Source organism: Nanorana parkeri, unplaced genomic scaffold (genome assembly GCF_000935625.1).
Source record: "Nanorana parkeri isolate BGI_ZX_2015 unplaced genomic scaffold, ASM93562v1 scaffold614, whole genome shotgun sequence".
Classification (NCBI taxonomy): domain Eukaryota; kingdom Metazoa; phylum Chordata; class Amphibia; order Anura; family Dicroglossidae; genus Nanorana; species Nanorana parkeri.
In genome coordinates, this window is record NW_017306882.1 from 427441 (window position 1) to 444678 (window position 17238).

At 41.0% G+C, this 17238-nt stretch overlaps 1 protein-coding gene across 1 annotated transcript in view; it reads right to left on the reverse strand.

The window, feature by feature from the left end:
- Positions 1-17238, reverse strand: part of PRSS12 (protease, serine 12) — a 123115-nt gene that overhangs the window by 71588 nt on the left and 34289 nt on the right. The window contains exons 3-4 of the mRNA XM_018562932.1: positions 14289-14461; positions 4335-4491 (exon numbers count right to left, since the gene is read on the reverse strand). Coding sequence (XP_018418434.1) covers positions 4335-4491; positions 14289-14461 — 330 coding nt within the window. The remainder of the gene's footprint in view (positions 1-4334; positions 4492-14288; positions 14462-17238) is intronic.

Here is a 17238-nt window from a genome sequence, read left to right on the forward strand (position 1 = left end):
TTTTACTTGTACTTTTTTTGTGAATGAGTAGCAATGTGTACTCATTCACGTGGGGGGATCTAATGGCCCCCTTATAGGGGCTTCCAGATTTGAAAAAGTCCCCCCGGAGACCCTCAACTTCATCGAGCCAGGTATGTTGGGATGGGGCGCTTGGTCCACATCAACATTGGGACAAAGTGCCTTGCCACAGGGGACTACTATCTAGAATAAGAGTCTGGTATGGATTTTGGCTGGAACCCTGCATCCTCGACACACACACACACACACACGAGTAGCCCTACTCAATCAAACAAAAAAGAAGTGTAAATAACGACAAATGCTGCACATCCATTGTCAGTCACATCATCCAGTGATTCAGATCTTCATGAATCACCGTGAATGACACATGCTGACCTCCAAAACAAAAAAATTATAATGGACAGGACAGAAGAGCAGCTCTAAATGACAGCTCTGGGCCCTGCAGCAGAATGTAAACAAAAAGGCAGGGAAAAGCCAAAAAAATATAAATGTTTGGTCCAAGACCTCACTTTGTAGACCACACCACTTTGTTAAAGTAGTATTAAACTCTCCAACTTTTTTTAAGATTGATTTCAGTTCTAACAAATATACATTTCACAGCAGAGTATTTCTGTAAATGTTTGCCCAAACACTTACAGTCATCATGTTTCAAAACAGCTGACTGCAATTCTCCAGTAAAAGATCACAAGGGACAGCACAGTCTCCAGCAACCATCCATCTACTAGGTTGGAAAAGGGAGAAGGGAAGTGGTTTGTCTTGCTCTGCCTGTGTGTTTGTGGAAACACACACAGCTTGCTGTCACTCACAAGGGTGGCTCCACAGGACCCTGCAAGGGAAAGGAACCATCCTAAAACAGGATATCAGGCCAAGTGTTGAAAAGTCAAAAGTGTGTGTCGTATTCACACTGACTTTTTTTCGTGACTGAGTAGGGCTATATATGTACCCCTTATTTATTTGCCTCTCGGGGCCCATTTTCCAGATTCTGATATACCCCTGCAACCATGAGGTCAGGGTTGTGTGGTAGATACCCTTTTCCTCATCAAAAGGGGACAAGGTGCTTTGCAGTGGGGGTTAACCCTGGCAGGGTACCCTCCATGTTTAGGGCATGATGTCTATTATGGTTCAGAGACTGGATGCATGCTTGCTGCCCCCCCCCCCCCCCCCCGCATTAAAATCCATACCAGACCTGAAGTATCTATTAGGGGGGAAACCCATGTTGTTTGGGTTTGTGTCAAACTTATGGTCAACCTGAAGCTCATCCCTAGCTCCCTTTACATTGATCACTATAAAGTGATGCCAACCACTAAGACAACACAAATGAATACCATGCAAAAGGCCTGATTCACAAAAGCTTAAAGCAAACCGGTGTTTTTCTCATGCAGGGCAAAGCAACAGGCTTGTTTTAATCCCCTCCCCAGCAACCTATATTCATCTTTCCTTTACTTCTCTGATTCTCCACTCACTCGTACTTCCAAACATGGAGAAGCATGTAACTCACTCCCCTTCATCTCATGGCAGCACTAGTGCTGGTCATAAGTCCAGCACTGTCACATAGGGACAGGTAGACATTCAGCCCTGTGTAAGCTCCGAGTCATGATTTGCAGCTTATACAGGGCTTCCTCTTTTTGCTCTCAGCTGGGAAGGGAGGCATTAAAGCAAACCTGTGGCTTTACCCTACGGGGTAAAGCTCAGGTTTACTTTAATACATAAGGTATTTTTTTTAGTGTGGGTGGGTTATAAATATATTATACATTTTTTATAATTATTTTTTCAATAATAACTTCAACTCCCCTGTATACGCATGCCAAGATTTTCCCCCTACATTACTTCCTACTAAAACAGGGTACCTTGTTGGACCGCATTATGAACATGGAGCTGGGCATGTACTGAGCTGACTGTCTTTGAGGAGGAGGGTGATCAGCAGTGACAATACTTATAACCCTCTATCTCAATGTATGTATCACGCAGCCCTGTGGGCCTAACAGCTGCAACAGATGTAAAGGGTGAAAGAATGATTTCACTGCAAGGCATTTAGCATTGTCACTCCTAAGTTGTAAAGTACCCCTTGGATGCAGAATGTTTATCAATGCATACACCTTTATACTGCAAATATACACTTTTTACTTTAGTTTTACTTTAACGCAAAACATACTAATACCACATTTAAGAATTATTTAATTCTTTAAACTAAATTTGTTTCAGGGAAAATTATAAACATGATAAAACGAACAGAGTTAAAAAAAAAACAACTAATCCATCATAGTCAACAGAGTCTATTGTGTGGAGTTCAGAGTTGTTTTTAGTCTTTAGTCTCTGAGTGTTGACAGCAAAGGTGATGTATTTAGAAATGAGGATGTTTTTGTTCTAGGATATAAGTGGAAGAGAGCTTTGCATTTCAACATATAAATACAGAAGCAGTGAATCTTCCACAGACAACAGGGCTTTCAAATTATCCATGACAGGCAAATAAAGGTTCATGATTTACAAACAGCACTAAATAGAGTCAGAATGGTAATGTGGAAATATAAAAGTTAGTGTTTTCTATATTTATTTCCAGAATTTTGTAGAACCCAAAATGGGTATCTGAAAAATTGTCTTAGTATTATGTACCGCATGAAGCTATAATAATGTACTTTAGATAGATGATCCCTCGTGCTTCTAATACAAAATATGTGATGGCTGAACACAATCATGTAGTATTTGTGGTTGCTGTGTTTAAAATATTTTTTATTTCCTGTTCTTTGACAAGTCTTTTACATGAAAACACATCTGCATGAATTACTGCTCATCTCTTACAGTTATGTTCTGGGGCTGATGAATCAGCACTCTGAAGTAATATATGAATAATGACCTATTTTCCTATGCTCATTCCTTATACATGGAAGATGCAGAATCCCTCGAAATAATTGGGAAACAACTGAAAGGACATGGAAACATAGAAACATGCAAGATGAAAAAATTAGCATTAGATAACATTTATTTCTTATCTTGTAAAGTAATTTTACGCTTTTCACAGCTGCAAAAAAACAAACAAAACTGCAGTAGCATACAATCATGTAGCTTCATGCCTGTACACAAAGGAAAACAATAAGGGCGAGTTCACACCTGAGCGGCATCATTTTTGTGCGTTTGTACGTGCGTGTTCAGCATGTGGTTATTTGCACGTTTTTGAGCATTTGTACGCGCATACATGAAGATGCGTGTTTTGACTGGCAGCTTAACATTGCGGGCAATGGATGAACGCACATACTAAAGTGCAAAAATGCACACAAAAATGTGCAGCATGTTTCTGCCATGAGGTTTTCGGGCGTTTCCATTGAAGTCTATGGGGCAAAAATGGGCTGTTAACGCCCAAATAAGCTCATGTACCTTTTCGGGCATTTGGTGTTTTCCTGCTGATGTTTTGCTGCTCAGGTGTGAACAGGGGCCGATAAAAATCATGGGATTTCTTGTGTTGGGCGTTTAAAATCGCTTTTCTAGCTTCTGAAAAACGCCTCTGTATGAACCAGGCCTTAGGTTCCTTGTGAAAACATAACATTCAGGAATTTATGTTATCATACATATTTGGATATGTTTGCAATATGTTTTGGGATACCACTTGGCAAAGTACGGTTCCTTGCCACCATTTCTTTTCTAGCAGCTCCATAAAACAGTCCCAGTGACCCCCAAAGACCAAAGTGTCAGTATTAAAGAGAATCTGCCATTAGCCCAGTAGAACATATTCACAGTCCCTTCACACTCGTCACTCTGTTTATCCACCAGGATTGAAAAGACATTCCTAGCTCTTCTGTAAATGGAGAGTTTGTAACTTACTCCCCTCCATCCTACGTGGTAGATGACTGGTCCCTCATTTTTACATGGGGGAGGGAAAAGAGTTCTCTGTCCTAGTAAGTACCAAGTCATGACTTGAGGTTAACGGAACTCCAACAGTTCAGAATGCTGAAGCTATGATACATAAGGTCCACTGCTACCCATGCAGTAAAATACATCTGAATCTGGTATTAAGCATGGATACCTGAATTTAATATCAATGAATAAGCATTTTCCCTAACAGGATAGTCAATTTAAAGTGATGGAATAATGACCTTTCTCAGCAGTGAACTTTTGCTTTTGCACATCTGCAAGCTTTTTACTGGAGATGTATGTAAACTGTGGAAGGCCACAATTAAGGACATATATTTTGTTAACATTTAGCTCCTTTGTATAAACATAATTATGGGCTGGCTTGTAGGCAGACATTTTTTGGGTAATTGCAAAGCAAGCAGTTCTGAATTCCTGCTTTGACAAAACACTATGACATAATAGAAGATCCTCACCCAAATCCTAGCTGCCTGCAGACCACTTCAGCATCAGCATCATCCCACTGGTCATCACACACTGTTCCCCATTGACCACCATGAAACACTTCAATCCGTCCTTCAAAAGCTGAATTTCCACCAACGAGACGAGTGGGGATGAAAGCAGAGTCTGTCACTACAACAAGATCAAATGACACATAATGAACATGTTTACCATATTTATTCTAGAGTAATACATTAAAGTATATGAAAACCAACAATTTATTATACGTTTTAACATGTTAATGTAATTTCATAACTTGTTTTTACTGTTCTTTGCTTTCGTTTAAAAAAAATTAGGTGAATGAATATTGTTGTCCCTTGGTTCTCAGCCTCACTATAATGGGATGGTCCTTGAAAAAATATGGCAGTGATATTTTTCTACACAGTCCCTTCAAAACAAGCTGTCATTAAATATTTATCCATCCCAAAACACACCATATTTTTTTTCAATTACAGAACAAATGGTCATCTGAGGGGGAAAGCTTAAGTGGGTAGATAGGATGTTGAAGCATGTCAAACATTCAGAAATGACACTTATGGAACGTTCTGATGTGTGGCATGGTGCATTGTCATCGGGAAGCAACACCCCCTTGGTGAATTTTTAGCATTGTTTGCTCTCCAAATTCAAAGTTTCCCTAATATTTGCCATCACCATCTCCTCTACATCTATAATACTGTAACCAATGCATTTCCAACAGAAGAGTCGAGTTTTATCTTTTTTGTATAAGTGAGTGAACATGTTTCCATTGTTTTAACTTTAGTTGACTTTAGAATGGGTGACCATGTTTCATTTACTGTTAAAATATGTTGCAGTTGTTTTCCTAGATTAACTTCAAACAGTGTTCTGTGATGACATCTTACTAGCTTTTGCTACGACCCATGGGCAGTACCCTTTATCAATGCCATACGTCTTTTTAGATTACAATCAACTGGGAGGTTTTTTTTGCTATTATTTTTTACATATTCACCATCTCACTAATATGACAAAAATGTCACTGTCCTAGAACCTAGAAGTATGCATATTAGAATTGTGACCATGTTTTGATTTTATTGGTTGCATACTTTTTCCACATCAGAGACTGAAAAAGGATTGAAGTCAGATCATTGTCATGACAGCCGGACAACTAGCTTTTTAGGAGGGGAACAAATATAATATCAGGAAAATACTGCATTATGATGACTAAATGGAGCTGAGGAGCATAGGAAAGAAATACTTCTTTCCTATGCTCCTCAGCAACATGTATTGGCCATAATGCAGTATTATCTAGATATTACATTTGACCTGCTAAGAAAATATACCAATAACATTCACCTTTGCCCCCATTTGCACAGAATGAATGTACATGCAGTTTTGCAGGATGAACCCCTTAGTGTTACAACATTCAGAAAAATAACACTTAAAATTGATCACTCAAAAATGTAGTTAAGTAGCCTAAATACAGGTGAAACTCGAATAAGTAGAATATCGTGCAAAAGTTCATTTATTTCACTAATGCAACTTAAAAGGTGAAACTTATATATGAGATAGACTCATTACATGCAAAGCAAGATAGTTCAAGCCATGATTTGTCATAATTGTGATAATTATGGCTTACAGCTCATGAAAACCCCAAATCCACAATCTCAGAAAATTAGAATATTACATGCAATCAATAAAACAAGGATTGTACATAGAACAATATTGTACCTCTGGAAATTATAAGCATGCATATGTACTCAGTACTTGGTTTGGGCCCCTTTTGCAGCAATTACTGCCTCAATGCGGCGTGGCATGGAAGCTATCAGCCTGTGGCACTGCTGAGGTGTTATGGAAGACCAGGATGCTTCAATAGCGGCCTTCAGCTCTTCTGCATTGTTCGGTCTCATGTCTCTCATCTTTCTCTTGGCAATGCCCCATAGATTCTCTATGGGGTTTCGGTCAGGCGAGTTTGCTGGTCAATCAAGCACAGTAATCCCACGGTCATTGAACCAGGTTTTGGTGCTTTTGGCAGTGTTGGATCGCTGGCACTCCTAGCTCTACACAATCGTTTTCTATTTATTTTTTTGTACTTTTTTAACTATTTTTCTGTTCTGCTCGGTACCACAGAGGGAGCATTCTCAGTGTAATAATCGCCCCGGACCGGGTCTTCTATCTAATATGGATCTCAACTGCGGTGTCTGGGTACGGGTATCAGAGTAACAGCTGCCCTCACGTGCCCCGTTTTTGCAGGAGGCTGAGAGGGAGCTGCTTCACATAATTTCCCCGCTGGGGTTAAGGGAGCCGAGTTGCCTAGCAATCACAGTAAAGCCAGTGAAATCTTTTTTTATTTTAAAAGATATAATCACTGGAAATCATGAAGAGTGTCTGCAGCACTTTAAATTTCCATTGAGCACGACAAATGCTGGTTCTTACACCAGATTTATGTACCTGTTGCAAAGAACCGAGTTCCCCATCAGGTCCGCTCTGCTGCCGATTGACAACAGGCAGTGGGCGGGTGCTTTAGCGAGCCTGCTTTTAGCTGTGGCACCTGCCTGCTGTCAATCAACAGCAGACTGGACCTGATGGGGAACTCAGTGTTCAGAATTCTATTAGGCTCTACCCACTCAACATCACTATGACAATTAAATGTAAATAATGGTGGATTCTGGATGACATAATTACTCTACATAAATATGGCTAGCATCCCTGCCCCTTTGTTTACATCCAGCTGCCAGCTGGGGAATCTCACAGCTGGCAGCTGAATGGGGCCAGCGATACATGATTGCTTTTTTGTTTGTTTTTTATTTATATTTTCTGTATTGAAATTGTTTTTTAGTTTGAAAAAGGAACATTAACATCAGAAAACTTCAGATCATTTTTGTGGGTGGGGTATCCAGCAAATTTGAATACATCCCTATGCTAAAGAGCTTACTGTATTTAGCCAGCAACAGTATCTGTGGAAGAGGTTTTATTACGAGTTATTAGGAGAGGATAACAGGACCATCCTCTGAGGTTGCAGAGTAATCAGAAGGTGTGTTAACACAATAGAAAAAATAATAAAAATGTAACCCAGCATATTGACAACAGGACCTCTGTGGATTCTCTATAAAACAAGAATGCATTTTAGAGAGCCAAAAACCAGGAGGTTCAACTGACAGATAAGCCCTTGCTGTCAATGCAGAACCAAAGGTCGGAGTATATCTCCTGGCAGGAGTCACGAAGAGTAAGAAAAACATGGGGATGGGGATTAAAATCTGCTCCAATCAAAACAAAACAAAAAATGCAATGAACTTGTACCATAATACAAACCTTTGGCCTAAGGTGTAGGACAAGGACACTGTCATCACAGCCGTGTGAACAATAAAAATATGATTGCAAACATACACAACAGCCTCATGGATTGGCGTATGGTGTTCAATAAATAGGGTTATTATACATTTTTGTTAATTGTTATTATGATTCAGAATATTAAAGAGTGGTTTTCTTTCAAGAACTTTGTATTTTTCTAAAACCTACACATATTGCAATCCAGCAAATAAGTAATTTTTTTCTTGTTTGTGTCTAATGTACACTAAAAAAAGTTGTAACACATTGGGAAATTCTCAAGCAATAAAAGTGTACTGTATGGCATCCTTTCCCATCCTGTTTCCATTTATCAGAACAAAAACCTGTAGTAGACAGTCATAAGAGGTTCACAGCAGGGAGCTGGAAGGGCGCTCCCTGTAATTGCTCCATTTGATGCTACAAAAGAAGCAACATCAGAGTAGGAGGATGAGAACCCTTTAGTCTTCTTTTGATATGTTACTTAATGGCACAAACCTGCTGCTCTGGTTTTAATGTACAGATCTTGAATTATAAATGAGATCGCTGCTGCAGCTCTTGTAATGGACACAGCTGCATTCCCCTCACAAGGCTTAATTGATCTGTTTGATGCACAAGGAAATCGCCTACTGGGACAAAATGTCTTTTTTCTTCTCAGCCTTTTGACAGTGTTGTGTCATCCTCTTTGACTGTTTATAGCTACATTGTGTATTTGAAAAGAGTAGATAGAATATGGTGTTAAAGAAACAGCTCAAAAGTTCTGCCTCAAGGTCTGCAAATTTCATATTAAAACACAAGCACTTCAAGTGCCAAGACACTTTGTAACCATTTACGATTCTGGATCTTGGCATGTATTTTTTTTTTTTCCAAAACATGTTTCTTTTATTTTCAATTAAAGATATTGACAGTCATTTGCAAACATTCTTAATATTCTGCACTGTACAAAGACTACTTAGATAGTGAAATAAATACTATTACATTTTTATCTCTTGGCTTTAAATGTTTTGTTGATGAAAAAGACCCCCCACCTTCTCAGGAAAAGTGCAACTTTCTAGTTATACCTTTCTGACAAAGGCTTAGAAAGAGATAGAACACTGTGATATTAAAGAGAATCTATTTCTAATTTTGTTATCTAATTTCTTGTGGTGTATATGGAACTTAAAAGCTTAAAATGGACTTCCACTCATATCTAGGACAATTTATAATCTTAATACTTCCCCCACAGTCCCTTGTACACATTTGGTATACTTTTTTGGGGGTAGAAAGTACCCTTTCCAGTAGGTACTTGCACCCACTTCCTCATTTCTCACCTGGAAGAGGATAACATCTATTTGTTTCACCCCCCCCCCTGAACCCCTCACTGCCTGCACCCTCCTAGGATACACTTCACACACCCTCAGGAGGCTACAGGACCAGTCTCCATGTGTCCCTCCATCTGGAAGTCACAGCTATGTACCAAATCCAAGATGGCGGCATGGGAACATAACAAGCTGTGATGACTTTGTGTTCTTTGAAGACAGTGCTGGACTTCTTGGAGTAGATTTTTTACTACTCCTAGTTTAAATACCGGTAGACTTGGTATAATAGCATAAAAGGATATAAAAAAGATGGAAAGAATTCTCCTGCTAGGTGAGAATCACTGAGGATCATAAAAAAATTGCTAGGAAAACCCAACTATCCCACCCAAATAGGAACCTACTAATAAATAAAAATAATAAATGGGTACTACTACAAAAGCAGTATTGTACAAATCCTTTATTTAATAAATTATACTATACACAAATTTAAACTGAAAATCCCTTAACCTGAAAATGACATCCGATTGTGAATCAAAAATTATGACAACGTTGTCATGCACCAACGAGCATTCATTTCCATATACTCGGTCAACTAATCAGTGGTACCAGTAACTAGTGAACATCAATGTAATGTGTGGTTAAAGTGCCAGTTAAATAGTCCATATCTGGCCCGGCCACACACAAAAATGCTCCCAGAGGGCAATAAGCGTCCACTAATCACCAGGTAGACGGTTCACTGGATCACTGGATCAAGATTGAGTGCATCTAAATAGTACATAAACCATCCATATCACTGCTATTAGTAAATCAGTCCAACATGATCCAGACGTCCAAAGCAGCAATGCACTGAAATGAGAAGATTGAACAAAGTAGCTGGGGGGGGTTAGCGGATGCTGCACGAAATTAGTGTGCATAGGACAGTATGCAATAATATGCTAACAAGAAACATGCTGATAAGAGGAAAGAGCAGAGTGACAGAAATATGGGCTTATTAGTCACCTGTTTCTCATTTACTGTCCTGTCACAGTTTGGGGAAGAAGCAAGACCTACTTGTATTTTTTAACTGCAGCAGAGAAAAGTCAGGTTCCCAGGCTTACTGTGCTTTCTGACAGCAAACCTCAGAAATAATTGGACACAAATAAATCCTTTGGCTGGTAAAACAGCTCTCATATATGTATTTAATCTATGTAATTACTAGGGATGCACCAATACTAGTATCGGTATCGGTGCCAATACCGAGTATTTGGACGAGAACTCGTAATCGGCCCAAATGCTCCAATACTTACCCCGATACCGGAACTTCCAGTCAGAGGGAGATTTCCCTGACTGGAAGTGCCGCGAGGGAACATGGAGTCGGCATTCAAGCCAATCATGCTGTTTAGCTGACTCGGTGCTGATTGGCCAGAAAGCTGGCTTCCCAGCCAATCAGCATGGTGCCAACCAAACTGCATGGAGTCAGCTTCCCGCCCAATCATGAAGCTGGGCGGCGGGTAATGACCCACCTCTCAGCTTCCTGATTGGCCGGCTCTATGCTGTTTAGCCAGCTCAATTTCGATCAGCATCAAGCTGGCCAAACAGCATGGAGTCGGCTTCTATAGCTGGTGTTTTTTTTCATTGCTGTATAAAGTATAGCTGTTGGTATTATTCTACATTGGGGTATAATGTATTGGTTGGAATTGTAGTTCTCTATAGCTAATGGAATTCTGCATTGCTGTATAATGTATTTCTGAGATTTATAGTCCTCCATAGCTGATGGTGGTATTCTGCATTGCTGTATAATGTGCTGTGATTTGTAGTCCCTCTACAGCTTGAAGTTAGTGGCAGAACTACCAGGGTCGCAGCAGTTGTACACGCACACAGCACTGACGAGGAATCCCTCCACTACCAGTGTTCTATAATTTTCCTCAACCCATTAATTTCTCTACCGCGCCTCTTTCAGGTGTGCAAGTCATGAAGAAAGGGGGTCATGAAAACAGCTGATACAGATGGCTCGGCCCCAGACACAGTTGAGAAAATGTATACGATCGAGAAAAATTATAGAACACTGACTTTGACACTGTCCGGCCCCTCCCACAGCTCACTGCTCAGAAGCATGGACAGCCAGCGGCGGTCTACAGTGGGCGAGAGTGCCTATGTACCAGACATAGAACGGAGTAAGGCCAGAACCATGTAGGGAGCCCAGTGGGAGGAGAGCACCACCCCCCAGCCTGTCACCCCTTTCATGGACTTACTAGGAGTCCTCACATCACCCGACCATTCACACTACCGTTACATGGATGGCAAAAGTGGCAGGCAGGGGCGGGGAGAATGCGGGGGAAGAGGCAGAGCGGCAGGGGGGCCAAGTTGCTGCACCATGGGCCTCTGGGTTGTACTTGCCCCCTGGGCTAAAAGTTGCCAGTCAGCTCCTGCTGTATTCCGCACCTACTGGGTGCTGAGAGCTGATTTAATTGCGGATGGCATCCGCGGTTGCGGTATCCAGGATTGTGGGCGGCGTTGGACTACATGTCGCAACCGCAGGGCGCAGATGCCATCCGCAATTAAATCAGCTTTCGGCACCCAGCGGTTGCGACATGCATTGAAAATGATCAGTGCCCCCCCCCAGATTTGACTGTGGTATCTTATGTGCCCACCCTATATATTGTTCCTAGAGTCGCCACAGGCAGACCCAAAGATTTGCTGCAATCTAACAACATATCAAAAACAATGGGCATAAGCATAGGACAAAGAGAATAGCAAAACTAAGGCTAGTCAAACACAGCTCAGCCCCTGCCAAATATGAGGGCTGTAGTGGAGGGTGATAACAACACTGCCAACCATAGAGATTTTCTAAATTGTTGAAAAAAACTAATGTGCATGCGGGACCCATAACTTTCCTTAAGTGTTAAATGCATGATTGGGTCTATTCCATAGTAAGTGGATTTCACACATAATTTCAAAGCAGTTTTAGTGAGGAGCAGATATGTCACCACCTGTTGTTCTCGGTGAGACAGCTGCTCATCCTAATAATTGTGTGAGCACCCTAACAAAGGATTGCAGATATATTAAACCAGAGGTGAACAAATATGCTACATTTTTGCTAATACTTAAGGCACTTGAATGCATTTCTAAGATTTAACTCTTGAATTAAGAGGGTTATTCACTTAGCTGCCGCAGGCAGCCGAGTGAATAAGTGAGCCGAAGTGAACAGAGCTGATGTTTGGCTATTCACTCCGGCTCCGTACATCGGCTGAAATCGGTTCGGCTCAGCCGAAGTGCAGAAGGAGTTCGACTCAGCCGATCCAACATCTAGATCGGCTGAGCCGAAGCTCCGGAAAGGTCACTCGCTGCCGTTCACCCCTATTCTCATTGGGGCCAAACGGCAGTGAGTGAATAGCCAAATGCCGCCGACCTCAGCATTTTTGCTCGCTACCTGAGAAAAAAATGAAAAATGAAAATTATTCAAATAAATGTTAAAAAAAAGAAATTAAAAAAGTTAAGAAAATAAAAAAAAACATTTTAAAGAAAAAAATAAAACAGTGTGGGGTTCCCCCCAAAAGTCATACAAGACACTTTAGGTCAGGTAGGAGTTTTAGGAGGGACCCCAAGTTATAATTTTAAAAAAAGTGCGTGTGGTCCCCCCAAGTCCTACCAGGCCTTTAAGGTCTGGTAAGAGGAATTTTAAGGAGGAACCCCACCCCCAAAATGGGGAAATATAAGATATGGGGTCCCCCTAAAATTCCCAACCAGACCCTTGATCCGAGCACAGGCCTGGCAGGGCAGGAAAAGGGGGTGGGGGCAAGCGAGCCCCCCCCCCCCCCCCTCTCTGCCATACCAGGCCACATGCCCTCAGCACTGGGAGGGGCCTCTTCCCCACAAGCCCTGGGGGGTTGGTTGTGGTGGTGCAGGCAGGGGGGGCTTATTCCCATCAGGGTACCCCTTTAATAAAGGGGCACCAGATGCGCCCCCCCCCTTGTGTAAGAGTAAGGGGTACTTGTACCCATACCCATTCACTAAAGTGTTAAAATAAATTTAAATAAAAAATCCAGACATTTATAAAAAAATCCTTTAATTAAAAAAAAACACAACAAAGGATTTGGACAAGTCCTTTATTGTTAAAAAAATGCATCCACCGACATAATCCTAGGGTCAATCACGACCTCCATCGCTGTCAACGACTTCGACAAAATAAAAATTAAAAAATAGTAAATAAATAAAAAATAATTGAAAAAGAAATGATGCAGGCTGACTCGACCGCACGCGACATACCCCGAACGTATAATGAAGACTCTGAATGAAGTCGAGAAAATATAAACAATTGGGCAGAGCTAGCAGTGACATCACCGCCAGCTGCACCCAACTGTTTACCTTTGCCCGGCACCTGCCAGAGTTTGGCAGGTCTCATTGAGAACCATGGTACCGCTGTATTGCAGACATCTCAACACTCCCGGACGTCCCGGGAGTCTCCCGGCAATAAGATAGCGGCTCCCAGATGCCCGGGAGAGAAACATTTTGTCCCAGAAAGGTTTACTCCTTTGTTTTTATTATTATTATTCTGACATCGGGGCCACCGACCGCTGTAAGAGTTTTAAAAAAAAGACAGCATGGAAATGAATAGCTAGACTGCTATTGGCTATTTCAATTTGCAATAGCCAATAGCAGGCTGGCTATTGCCCCCGCCCACTGCTGCTGTCAATCAGCAGAGGTGGACCTGAAGTTCTCCATCAAGTCCTTCTCTGCTGATTGACAGCAGCAGTGGGCGGGTGCAATAGCCAGCCTGCTATTGGCGATTGCAAATTGAAATAGCCAATAGCAATCTAGCTATTCATTCCCATACTGTCTGGTTGTTTTTTTTACTCTGATGGCAAGAGCAGTCAGAATACCAAAAATAAAACAGCAGATAGCAAGGGAAGCATTAGCTTCTCTGCCATCTGCCATCATTTCAGGTAGGTGCCCTCTCCCCATCCCTCCCTCTCCCATGGATGGTGGTGGGGGGGATGGGGGAGAGGGCACATCCCTGAAATTAATTATTGCAGGTTGGGAAGCCTGGTATTGCTTCTTTTTAGTTAGACTCCTTAGTCCTGGAGGTTGCTCTGGGCAGGATGGAGTGATGGTTATGCTCAGTATTGAGTACCTGGGACTCATTTGACAGCTGTTGGGGGGGACTATAAGCTAGACTAATATTTATTTTTCAATAAGCTATTTGTCTCCTGAGAGTGGCATAGGGTGTGTCTGCAATGCTTCTATTGTTCATCAGTTACTGGGTCAAGGTCACCATAATGGTATAGTACAGAGAATTTAGTATATGGAAGAGTTTCATTTTCTGAAAAGGACTCCCTGTAGATAGGACTTGCATGCTAAGCAATGTTTATTTACCATGTGTAGAACTACATGTGACTGCAGCTGCTACTTCCTGCGGACATGCCCCACCCAGCCAGATGTTTTTTTCACACATAAGTATGTTTTCTTCATCGCCACGGCAACGTACGTTATTCCAGACAGCTGGAATTGTTCCAGATATTGGTATCTTCTTTGCTTCTCCTTTATTGCTGCAAAGGCAGAGGAAGAATGGAATTCAGCATTTAATTTAGTAACATGTCACTCATAACACATTTTGATGCAAATGACAAAATTCAGAGACAACTATTTCAACACACCATATACTGGACTGAATCAATAACCAGTTTAAAATGACTATGTCTGATGTGCAATATCCCATAGCAACCAATCAGATTTGATCTGAAATGACAGTAGTAAAGTGAAACCTGACAGATTTCTATGGGATGGTGCACTTTGTACACAGTCACTGCACATTGTAATACCTTATTAATTAATTTACTTTTTTATGTGGCCCATAGCCAGAGGATATCTGACAATGCTGCAAGCATTTTTATCATATTTAAAGGAACCCAGTCATGAGAAACACATGGAGACTTTTCCTTCTTTAAATGCTAGTTGCCTGGCTGCCATGCTGACTCAGTTGCTTTAATTATTTGAGTCAGTGGCTAGGAACAAGCATACGCATTAAAATTGGATACAATAAAAAAATGTATAACCAGAGGTTAATTTTGATTAATTTTATTAAAACAGCCACTACATGCAGACATAGGCAGCTAAAATTACAGTCAAATTGTGACTTTTTCTGTAACTGCTTTACCCTGTCACTTCTACCTAAGTCAATGTTGCCACCAAACACATTAGAAGCAGGTTGGGAGGGTAACTTAACTTTGAAGCAAACCTGTACTTTGCCCATTCAGGAATAGACTTGCTTTTAGAAATGTAAGTTTCGTTATGTGAATTTCGAGAATTCGAACATTCAGATGTACCCAAATGTTTAAATTCCAATGAGGCCGAATGCAAACGAACCCGAACAAATTTTTGGATCATCCGAATTTCGTTCAAAAGGAAACTAAATCGGACATGTGACTGTTTTCTGGCCAATCAGAAAACCCCTGTAGGGCTCACCCCTGAAGGAGCCATTGGAATAAACAGGTACTTCTGTCTCACCTCTGTGAAGGATCCGCAGCACACCAGCACACCTTGTAGGTTTTTATAAAAGCTTTACTAAACAAGTAATATTCTATCTTTGACAAATGGGGAATATAAAGAACATCAGCAAATATAAACTTGCATGCAATATATGCACTAGCTAATTAGATACACCTCAGCCACAGCTGTGTAATTGCTGCTCATATATAATACTTAGCTTGCTGGACAGATACCCACTGACTATGGCTACTGGGTTAATATTGACTGGGTTAATAAAGGTCCCTACACTAGTGGCCAGTAATAATACTTTAGGCTAGCCAATGTTGAGGCCCAGACTTTGTTGCAGGTACAAGTTAAATCCAGCAATAACAGGTGGCTCTCGGCCTCTCACTACTCCTGTAGTAGGCGGGCTTGGATGGCGATTCCCCCTCTGAGCCAATCACGGTAGGCTTTGTATTAATGAATACAAAGCCTGTATTAATGAATACAATGCCTGCCGTATATTTTAACACAAAAAGTAGGGGGTCGTCTTATACGCCCAGTCGGCTTATACGGCAGCAAATACGGTACATTTGCAGGACCTTTACTCAAACTTTCTTGGAAAAATTTAGCAAAAGATACCTTTTCTAGTTGTGCTCTTTTTTGTGTAAGCACATTCCTTTGCTAAAGACATATTTTGTTGAATACATCTCTGTCATTATGTCACAACCTGCACATCACAAATGTACTAGGTAGGCTGTTTCCCTGGCCAATGTCTACATCAAACCTCCATCAGTATGGTCAAACACAATGTTTTCCGCTAGAATCAATGGTGTCATTGATAAATCAATATTTAAAATCAAAAGGGGCCTAAGAAGAGTATACTACTAAGACCTGTATTTCCTCTTAAAGAATAGAGGAAGAGGTTTGATCTGGTAAATGTTTTGTAGAATCTGTCCATCCACTAGTCATTTTAAAGGAGGCAATTGCCACCACGAGTCAGAATTGTCAGCACTGCTGACTGAAAGCATCATCCTTGACCTCATGCTAGTATGGGATATTCCTGCTTGCTTAAAAAAATTGATAGTAAGATTTTACATTTTTATTAATAACAAAGTGTATTTTAAAGATCGAAGCATTCCAAATATTCAAGAACAAAAATGAGCTTGCTGAAAAAAGCAAAGGAAGCAAAGAGCTAAAAGCAGCAGTACCAATGGCAACCAATCAGCAAAGTGAAATGATTAGATAGTATGGATCACTACAATTAACACTTTGCCTCTTCCACTTGCTAAATAAGCCTGTGTGGGTTATAAGGAAAGTATGCAATCATAATTAGGTAGTACATGCAATCAATGTACACATGTAAAAGGTAAACTGAACCACATGAGGAGTTACTTTGTAGTTACTAGCTTTTAGAATAAAGCAAATCTTCAACCATAAATAACTACTAATAGTGTCTTTCATACCTGCCTGGAGTACAGCTTTAAAGTTTATATTTTGCCTTTCCTAAATCCACCCCCCCCCTTAATAACATGTTATTTAATTGTTTTAATAAATTCATGACATACCTTAATTTAAACACAGTGATATAATCACTGGGCCTCTGCGCCTCTCTTTGCAATGCTGGCAGAGGATATCTGGTTGTAGGGGATGGCAGGGTGCTATACATAGGGGTCTATTCACGAAGCTGCCGAGGGCAGCCGAGTGAATGACCGATCTGAAGTGAAGTGAGCCGAACACTGTTCGGCTATTCACTTCAGGCTGGTATGGCTAATTTCAGCCGTACATCGGCTGAAATCAGCCGTACAACGGCTTGCTTGGTGTGGCTTCGGGTCGGCCGAACATGCTTAGCATGTTC